This window comes from Halichoeres trimaculatus, unplaced genomic scaffold, assembly GCF_033239565.1.
Source record: "Halichoeres trimaculatus isolate MK-OKI-2021-1 unplaced genomic scaffold, fHalTri1.1 fHalTri1_scaffold_8, whole genome shotgun sequence".
In the NCBI taxonomy this organism is placed as follows: Eukaryota; Metazoa; Chordata; class Actinopteri; order Labriformes; family Labridae; genus Halichoeres; species Halichoeres trimaculatus.
In genome coordinates this window covers 844,286-854,777 of record NW_027437186.1, presented here as the reverse complement: position 1 = coordinate 854,777, position 10,492 = coordinate 844,286, and the positions used below count along the sequence as shown (strand labels likewise).

Below are 10,492 nucleotides of genomic sequence, written 5' to 3'. Positions count from 1 at the left end.
CAGTGGAGGAGGCCTCAGCAGTGCTCGACAGCAGCCACTCTGGCTGACTGCCTGCAATGGCTGCTGACATGATCAGGTTGTTTCTTTAACACACCAATGGCAGTTATTTCATCATACGGTAACAGGGCTTTGACTAAAGTGTAGAAAAACAAGCTATCTAATGGCAGAAATGTTGGTTTGAACCAACTTATCAAAGTAAAATCTCACCTCTTTTAACACATTCAATCTGGAGCTAAACAATAATGAGCTGCAGCTAAAGGGCTGAAAACAAAAGTAGTGTTTTGTTTGTTTTACTCAAAGAAGATCTACTGACAACTATTGTTATTATGACCCTGAGCAGACACAGGGTCGCGCTTCTCTGTTACTGGGTGATGTTTGGCACTGGGCATGCACGCACATACATACACATTTTTTGCAAAAATGTGACAAATATCAAGAGAGTCTTTTTGTTACATGGAAACAGAAATCAAGGTTTGTGAAAAGGACTCAAATGGACAGATGATGATGGACAGCTGAAGACATTAACCTTACAACTGAAAACAACAAACAAACACAAGGACCTGTCAACGCCTCCCATGGCTCATGAGCTAAGACTTCTGGATCAGTCTTTGTCTACATGTGAAAATGTCTTTATTCAGTGCTAACTGCTTTGACAGCACGTCTGTCTGCTTTGTGTGATTATACATTCTAAGTATGAGCAATGTATAGATTCAAACACATCAATCTTGTCACATGACAAACGTCCTGCAGTCTTCTTCAACCTCCTGCTGTTCAGACCCCAGGGAGGTCACCACACCACACCACAGCACACCACCAGGGGCTAAAGCTCTTCAGTCTGAGGTGTGTCCAGCTCAGAGCTCCTCACTCTCCGTGTTGGCCTCTGATGGAGCCGTGGTGTACAGGATGGGGCTGGCCCATGATGTTGGGAAGACTGATCTGATGTCAATCCCTTGGCCTGTTAAAGCTACGTAGCGGCTGCCTGCTGGTGTGGACTTCTTGACGGGTGCAGGGACGCTCTGATGCCACTGTGCTGGAGGTGCAGCAGTGTTTGTTACTATAACATTATTATATTTCATAAAAAGGCTGAGAGTTAAACCAGGCCAGTGGCATGCACAGACTTTCTGAGGGGCAGGGTCAAAGAGAAGAACAAAGGTGCGTGCAGCATGTTCTCATCACTGAAGTAGGGCACTAATGCTTTATGTTTTCCACAGAATTTTAGCGCTCATTTTTGCCACCCAAGAGGGCATTGGGTGTTGATCTCCAGGGAGCGGGGGACTGCCCTTCCTGCCCCCCTCCTGTGCACACCACTGTACAATGCTATATGATACATTTACCGTAGATGTCAAGCCTGCAGGTGCAGGATACCACGCCGGCCTCATTTTTGGCTGACACCGTGTACCAGCCAGCATCATCTTTTGTTGTGGGCTGTATGAGGAGACACACATATCCTGTTGCATCCTGAGTCATGCTGGAATAGAGGAGAATGAACAGTTTAATTGATGATTAAAACACGCGTCACAATACATACACCTGAACCTCTGGGAACATGTACTCACCTGATCCTGTCCTTAGTTTTAGGAATCGTGTCATTGTCTTTTTTCCAGAAAATGACCGGAGGGGGCATCCCAACCACCCGGCACTCCAGCCTTATTGGAGCCCCCTCTGGGATACCTGAGTTCTGCAGCCTCTCCACGAATGTTGGAGGGTGCTTCTGCTCTTTCTCTGAAGAGGAAGTGATATCACTGGTTCAAACAAAGCAGAAGACATTGAAAACTTCTCATCAGTCACTGGCTGTGTCCAGCTCTTACCTACTACTTTGAGTTCCAGACTAAAGGAGCTCTGCCCTGCTTTGTTGCTTGCGATGCAGGTGTATGTCCCACTGTCATTTTGCATCAGAGGATCAATAACCAGAGAGTGGATGCCATTCTCCCGCACCAGCATCTTGTGGTGAAGGTCTGGATAGATGGGCCTTTCATTCACCAACCACATCAGCTCTGGGACGGGAAGGCCGCTCACCTGGAGGATAAGGTCAGCGTTTGAAATGTGAGACGTGTCAAAGGTTAAACATTTGCCTGATCATATTGATGCGTAGCTATCGTGCCCACTGACCTTACAGTCCAGCCTACACAGTCTTCCTTCGTGAGCTAGCATGTCACCTGGGGCCTGGAGGAAGTGAGGCTGAAAGAAGCGCTCCTGTGTTTGCTGACTTTCAACTTCCTGTATGCAGACCTGCACCCTTAAATTAAGGGGGTGAGCAGAGCATGTCATAGGGTAAAACTGTAGTCATGTGAACCCTTTCTAATCTCTGCAGTATTTGTTCAATTGATATTCAATTATGAATCAAAAAATGAAACAATGAGAAATGGTTCATTTTCTGTTTTTTTCCTTTTTGAAATGAAAACAAATAAATAAAAATCTGTCTCTCGATATTCCGTTTGTTGATATAGATCAAATAAAGAGAAGCTGAATTATGGGCCACGGGCTGATTTTGTTTTTTATTATTTCAATTCTCCAATTATCATGAGCCAAACCAGTGACTCTTAAGGATGACGACATGACAGCCGAAAAATTGGCAGGGTCTTTCAGGTATGTTCACTTTCTTCTAAAATACGCCGTGTGTCTTGTTCAGTTGTAATTGGTGCTGTCAGGCAATTAAAAAAAATAATCGTATTAAATAGTATATGGGTTTCATGAAATGTAAAACAGAAAGTGGTACATACTTGTATGCACTTTGGCACTGGCCCATGGTAGCCTCATCATGGAAGAGTGTTTTGAGATATATGGGTGAATGGTTAGGATTTAAACTGCCAAGATCTCCTTGGGGACAGACGTTTGGTGACACAGATGAGCAAATCTAGATTTCTAATATTATTAACTGGCTTCATAACTTGTATTAGACTGATTCTAAGAATCTGGAAGGAGACTCAAACTCCTACACTGAAAATGTGGAGGGAGCACATGATAGTAATTTCAGCATGTGAAAAGATGTTAGGGTGATTGGGCTCAAGAAATAATGTGACGGGGAACAGTGGGACAGCTTTGGTGAGTTTGAGACTGGAGGAGGAAATGTAAATATGTGAAAAATGTACAATACTGTTGTACTTATGTAAGAACAAATATAAATTGCACGTCCTGCCATCATGTTTTGTTTTGTTTGTTTTGTGTTTGTAATTTCTCACATAATTACTCATTTTAGTTGATTATGCCATGGTTCATATTATTTGTGTTGTCTTTTTTTTTGTGAAGAAAAAAAAAGGATAAATTAAATGAAATGATTAATTATAATAAAAAAATGTCTTAAAATTTTCAGATGACACTCTTGTATTTAGCCTTTTGTATGTTGATGGTCGCGCTTCTGTTTAGTAAAGTAAAAACAAAGAGAAACTGAAAGAAGAGAAGAGAAACTCCTGGCAGAGGAACAAATCAAGCTGAGCAAACTGCAGCAAACCAAAGAAAAACTTCAGATCCTCTAAAAGCAGAGCTTCAAAATGCTGGGCTCTCCTCCTCCACAGAAGAGAACCCTGATTGTTTTTGTATTATTTTACTAACTATTGAAAGTTTAGCCTTTAAAAAAAAAAAAAAACATTTAAAACATTTTCAAAATATCCACTTTGTATTTTTTGTATTTTTTATGTATATCTGTTATTCATTCGTTGTGGCTCGGATGAGAGGTCATAGAAAAAAATAAAAATGGAAGTGGAGGTTTATGTTATTTTTGCGATTTCTCAAAGAAAAAAAACACCTACAATGACGCCATGTTGTCACTTCTACTTGTACTTTACAGAGCTGGAAGCCCACATTATATTTGTCCCATTTAGAGCACTGGTAATCCGGATTTTGGTAAACTTAAAAACTGTGTATCCAGATCAGGGTGATTTAATCCAGTGTTGCTTTGAAAAACTGGCATGAAACGGAGATGGATTACCTGATCCTGGATAGGATAGCAAAATGGGCGTTCTAGATCTGGATCATTTTGATCCAGCAGGGTCTTATATCAACTCTTCACTCACGGTCAGAAAACACAGTCTTAGATTGATGATTTTAAGTTGTGCTTACTTAAACAGTAACAAAACTTAAATCTTCTCTGAAATCATCGGTTTCAACACTGAAAACTCAGATATTTGAGTAAATTGAACTTACTAACAAATTTTAAGTTTTCATAGCTTAATCCAATTGAGTAATATGAACTTTGGGGTTTACAGTGTACCCTCAAAGGGCCTTTAACATGAGAACTCTGTGGTGTAGCAGCTGATCCACTATGCCATGACCAACTCACCTTTTAGGTTGAAAAGGTGTCATTCTGTTTCTGGGAGGTCCCATCTGTACAATCAAATGTCCCGAACAGCTGATTCGCCCCTGAAGTTCATAAAATGGCCAACAGAGAGTGAGATCTCACATCTGGATGCAAGGTTGGAGCAGCATGAACAGAGAGTTACAGGTGAGCTTTACCTGCGGGTTAGCCGCCATCACAGTGTAGTTGCCGTCATCATCATTGGTTGTGGACTCTATGTGTAAAGCACAGGTCCCGTCACCCTCTCTGATCTTCTTGTAATGAACATTCTTTCTCAGGACTTGCATGCCGTCCTTGAACCAGTACACCTGATGAACACATTTGTGTAGTGTAAGCTCCAGGGATCAGAATCAGAATCAGAATCTTTTTATTGTCCCGTGGAGGGAAATTAGTTTTGCAGTAGGACACACAAAGACAAAGTAACAAAAACAGGGTAAAAAAAACATAAAAGTTGAAAAACATAAAAGTACACAAGAACACTAAAAGTTCAGTTCAGAGCTCATACCAAGATGGAAAATTACTACCAAGTCATCTAAAAGTGCAATGTGCAGATAAGCAAATGAGCAATAAAAGTGCAAGAACTAGAGCAACCTAAGGGTTAACTGTCATTAAGTAAGAGAATAGCACTGGGGATAAAGGAGACCTGAAATCTTTTAGTCCTCCTCATAGGAGCCCTAAAACAACGGCCTGAGTGGATGATTGGGACAATCCAGAATGGCTTTAGCCTTTCTCAAGACATTACCCCGGCCTGCTGACAACCTGAGATTTTTCCATCGGTTTTAACAAGACTGCCAAGACGGTTCTTGTTAGTCAGGTTCAGGTTCCTAAACCTGGCAACAATACAAAAGGTCAAAACAACATGTGTAACCGGCAGCCTTTTGGTCCCCTCTGGGCTTCCATAGGCTCTGTCATCATTCAGCCTGTGATGGTGCCTCCCTTCTTCTTAATTAGGCGCAGGTGTTTCCCAAATATAAGCAGCCCTGTGCTACTACACAGCAGGCTGCAGATTTTGGTTGGAACTCATTCTGGCTTTGTGAGTGGTTTTGCTGGGCACTTGGTGTCCTCTGCGACAGACGTGGGTAAGTACATGCTTTAATGCATGCGGCGACAAGTTGTTGTGGCAATATCGCTTTACGTTTGTCTTTGTTATCGCAGATCCTGGTCCTGGGTGGAGGGAGTTGACTTGTACTTGTTGCTGTCTTTGAAGGTACCCCAATCATGTTTTGTGTTGATTTTAAGATGATGCAGTGAGCAGTGTTCTAACCTTTTTATTGGATCTCTTTATAGATCGACTGCCACTGCTGCTTTGTTTAGATTTTGCTTTGTTTGGGCTTTGTTTTGTTTGGGTTGTTAGAGCGTTTACTTTCCAGAGTTTTCCAAAATCTTCACTTTGGCCGGAGTTTTCAGAAAACATCGTTTTCGGTGACGTAAAGCTGCGGTTTCGTGTGGATGACAGGCATAAACGTATAAAAATATATGCGTTTTCCTAAATACCCGGCTACATGTGGCCATGGCCTCAGTCTGCAATATTCCTCTTAATGATTGTGTTAGTTTAAATTTAATTAAGTAGCATTATCATTTTGCATTTATTTTACTTTTTAAAAAAGAGATTCAAATATTTTTCTACACTACAGCTTAAAATTATTTATTGCTCATTTTTCACATTTCTTTTTTTTTAAATAAAGCAAATTATGTGTTCTATTCGTCTCTGATTTTCTTGCTGCCAATTTGCTGTTCCTCCAAATTATCTGTGGAATGTTATTTTTGGAATGATTTGAAGACGTTGGTTTTCTTTGGTTGAATGAAATAACTTCATTTATACCATGGTCAGTGAGAATTCCAATGTCAACTGGCGTGCTTTAGATTGGTCTAATGCACGCCAGTCGAAAGTTAGTTCGGCAAGTTAAATCCCCGTTGTATCACTCCGCTGTGCGCGTTACCATAGCAACGTGTCACACACATTTCAACGTATGTGAGAGCAGCCTGCGCTCCTACTGGGCCCCATCTCCATAAAGCCTGGCTCACACTACAGGATTCTCGCCCGATTTAACCCAGATTTGGTCCTCCCCACAATCAGGGAAGAAATCTGGTCGGGGACTAAAACCAGGCCCAACGTTCGGGCAAGATTATCTTCTAGTGTGAGCGGTTGACAGATGAATCTTTAGCCCCACGATTGTCTCACAGACTCTTCGGAGCTGCCCCGATGATTTTCAAACTTGTTTGATATTTATCTGGATGATTACAACATTTGTTCTCACTGAGGATGACAACAGACAATTAGAAAGAGCCACAGAGACCGGACAACAGACAACACACGCAGGCTGAAAGTGAAACTGAAGGCTCCGGGTCAGCTGACAGCGCCCTCCACTGGCCCACTCGAGCCAGTTCAATAATAACTTTAAAAATAACACATAACCACGCCATTTTCATACAGTAGCAAACTGTTGTTTTAGCAGTGATGGGTGTGAGATCATGCCATTATTGGCTGATACAGCAACAGTTTCTCCTCTGTCCCTCTGCGTGCGCGTAATGGATGAAAGGCACCGCTGCAGACAGCTCTGCTTCTCTCTCCTCCTGTACCACCAGTGCGCTAAAGACCTCAGATCAAACAACTGAGCACATGTGGTGCATCACTCTCTCTGGTCAAATTATTCATCATTTCTTTTAAAGTTTACAGTTTGTGGGACCATGGTATAAGCGAATTAAACAACTCCGAAGCGTGCATTAGACCGTTCTAAGGCACTCCGCGGAGTAACACCACTCCGCTGCGCGTCGTGGTGTTCCCACTCCACAGCGTGCCTTAGAACGGTCTAATGCACGATTCCTCGTTGTTTAATCCTTACTTAACCTGGTCCTCGGCTACACATGGAAGGTTCTCATTTTCCTCAGGAAGAAAAGTCTTTGTTGAACCTTCTTGGAGGTTACGTCAACATGGGGTTCAAAACACGGCTTGTTGTCAAGGACTACACCCAGATATTTAGGCTCACCATCTGAACATCAGCACCTTTGATAACAGCAGGTGGAGGAAAAGAGGGAGACTTCCTGAAATCAATAATCATGTCTTTGGTTTTTGACACGTTCAGCTAGAGAGAAGACTCATCACACCAAAATACAAAATCATCTAGAGCAGGCCAAGTGTTCCTTCTCATCCTCCTGAAGAAGACCAACAATAACTGTATCATCCGTTGCTGAAGTGCTACAGCGCTTGAAGATGATCGCTCCTGATAGACGTTATTTCGTTACGTACCTTTGGAACAGGGATTCCCATGACTTTACATGAGAAGGTGACAGGCACACCTTCCATAGCTCGATAGTTCCTCAGCTTCTTCTCAAATATGGGCGCAATGCATTTCCCAGTGGGGATGTCATCGTGCTGCACTTCATCATCTGACTCCTCCACTGGCGTTCGCTCCAAACGAAACTCGATCTCACTCATAAGTCTCTGCTCGAAACTGGTGACTCTGTACTCCTGCAAAAGCAAACCAACAGAAGAGCAATGAAAGGAGCATCCTCTGATGACAGCAGCTGCACAGCACATGTTCCCACAGAGAGATCACTACTACGACATGCAGCTACCAGCACGCCCAATAAAGGCACAATCTGTATCTTTAGTCTGCCAAAAGTACTGATTGTGACTTTATCAAAGGGAAGGTCATGCAGCCGTCTGACAGTATCACTCCAGGAGGTCAAAGCATTTCATCCATCAAAGCAAACACAGGTAATCTCAAGGTAAACCAGAGAACAGATGACAACCAGTATCCAAAGCATTTAAACACTGCTCAGCTCACGTAGGAAAGCCTTTCATGAATGGGCTGGCAAAGACAAAACTGATCTGTTTTTTAAGGGTGAAATAAAAGACACATGTATTTGAAGTCTTTGAACAACTTCCAGGAACGTAACATGACAAAATGGAAAATGTGCTAAGTGGATGATTAACTGGATGAATGATGGTGGAAGTTTAGCTCTGTTAGCCATCAGATGGATCAGATTAAAATAACTTTTAGATATTATTGTTGTTAGATTATTAGCAGGGCTGTAGGTTAAGAAAAGATAACGGAACCTGAAATTAAAGATATTAATTCATTCTTGTATTAAGAGAAGTGTTTTAAAGTTCAGTCTGAAGCCTCATTAAACCCATACATGGTTGAAACGAGCAATGCTTGGGACAGAAAGATTCTTGTACCTCATCAAAGTTAATGACAGTAGCAGGTATGTTTGGTCCAAGAGGTCTGCTCCCTGTTTTCCCTTTGTTACTCAGCTTCTATGAGAGGATAGGGATGGGTATGACCACTGCAAAAGACCACATACTGTACATACAAACATATACTGATGGAGAAATACACAGGCAGATGTTCCCAGCATGCACATGATGTTACTGTACATGGACAAGTCATGATAAACAGCCATGCAGAACTAGACAAGGAATGATATCTGAGTTTTTATGGATCTGAAGGTTGATGTTAAGTTATAAAAACAATAGTTTCTGTGAAAAAATTAAAATCTGCTCTGAATTTAAAATTTACAGGTACCACAAAATCCCAGCAGTAAAAGCAAAAAACAAGCTTAACTCCCTTAACTCCCCACCCATAGACAGCAATGGTTCATTGATGCTCAGCGTTACATATGAATACAGGTCCGTACGGAACCTTCTGCCCATGCTGTCTTCATTTCATCCATATTTCTGCACGTTTCCACAAAGTTTATGGATATGGGCCAAACAGAGCAGTACCACCAGAAACCTTAGGCAGCAGTGTTGTTGTTACTACCTGAGCTCTAGAAGAAGAGAAACTCTGCAGGCTGGAGAGGGACTTCGAACATCTGTATGATGTCAATCATAACTATGTTTTCAATTTCCTCACTGGCTGTACAATCAAAAAGACCCCCCCCCCCCCCACAAACACACACACACACACACACACACACACACACACACACACACACACACACACACACACACACACACACACACACACGCACACAAGTGACGTTGTAAAACCCAAAGTGTTACTGAACCAGGCTGTGGTCATGTCTTGAAGGCAAGCTTTTTTGAGTAGGTCTGTATGTGGTTTTTGGTACTTCTGCAGCCAGCCTCCAGTGGACACTCAATGTACTGCAGTTTCATGTTTTAAGCCCCAGGTTAGCACTTGGTATGCAGACACGGCTCTCACTTTATTATCCCATACACCTGCAGAACACCTAAGGAGAGCTCCATGAGGGAGCCAATCAGAGGCCTTCTTTAACACATACACTGGACACCCTGTCCAGCCCCCATATGTAAGGTCCAAACAGTTCAAATGGTTCATGAAACCGACAAGTCAAGTGTTAGCATTTAAGTGTTTAAGAGTGAAGGTGGGACAGGTAGAGACCAAACAAAGGAGATCAGAGGCAGACAGATCAAAAATCAGATTTAGACTTGTTTGTCCAGCAACTCTCTTTAAAATGATTAGGTTTCAGCCACTGCTGTATGAGCCTGGCTGTAATATGATGCTGATGATGTGATGATATTAATGTGTACCCAGCGGACCCAGCTTTTCTCTGTCCTGGACACATAATGTTTGTGTTAGTAGTTATTGTAGTATTCAAGACCACCCAATCCCTTTAGTTACAGCAGACACAATATGATCAGTAGTCAGAATTTAAAGCTGGAGATCACCAGGGCTACCTTTAAGCTCCAAACATCCACAGAAGTGATGTCATTTGCTTGTTGTAACATTGTCTTTTTTAACACTTGATCTGATAAAACACACCAACTACTCAAAATATGTACTGGCCAATCTCAGGCAACTTTATTTCAATTTTTTTAAAGGTTTCTAAGCTGAAGATGGTTGTATTCTCTCCGGCCTGTTACCATGTGAGGCAAACCATGCTTACACTTGCTCCTCATCTTAAAGTTGTATGACACTATCTTAGCCTTTAGCAATCACTCAAATGCTAAACTTAAGCGTTCATGGGAAGAGGAACTGGGAATGCAAACACAGGAGGAGCTCTTGGAACAAGCCATAGAGAGGATTAGATCTAACAATGTGACAAATGTCATGGCTCTCCCTGTCACCTTAGCCATGTTTTTTTTCTTTGTCCTGATCTGAACAGTTTCTGGGGGGTTATTTTAATACCATGTCCACTGTTCTTGGAGTGAATATCTAACCTTATCCTCAAATTGTTTTATTTGGGATTCCTGATACTTCACCACACTAGATGCTC

General features: G+C 42.0%; 1 protein-coding gene across 1 annotated transcript in view; it reads right to left on the bottom strand.

Annotated features, from left to right (window-relative positions):
- Positions 1–851: 851 nt before the first annotated feature.
- Positions 852–10,492, bottom strand: part of mypn (myopalladin) — a 34,738-nt gene continuing 25,097 nt past the window's right edge. The window contains exons 12-20 of the mRNA XM_074675972.1: positions 8,475–8,552; positions 7,539–7,760; positions 4,450–4,599; positions 4,277–4,356; positions 2,110–2,236; positions 1,809–2,016; positions 1,557–1,722; positions 1,335–1,468; positions 852–1,030 (exon numbers count right to left, since the gene is read on the bottom strand). Coding sequence (XP_074532073.1) covers positions 852–1,030; positions 1,335–1,468; positions 1,557–1,722; positions 1,809–2,016; positions 2,110–2,236; positions 4,277–4,356; positions 4,450–4,599; positions 7,539–7,760; positions 8,475–8,552 — 1,344 coding nt within the window. The remainder of the gene's footprint in view (positions 1,031–1,334; positions 1,469–1,556; positions 1,723–1,808; positions 2,017–2,109; positions 2,237–4,276; positions 4,357–4,449; positions 4,600–7,538; positions 7,761–8,474; positions 8,553–10,492) is intronic.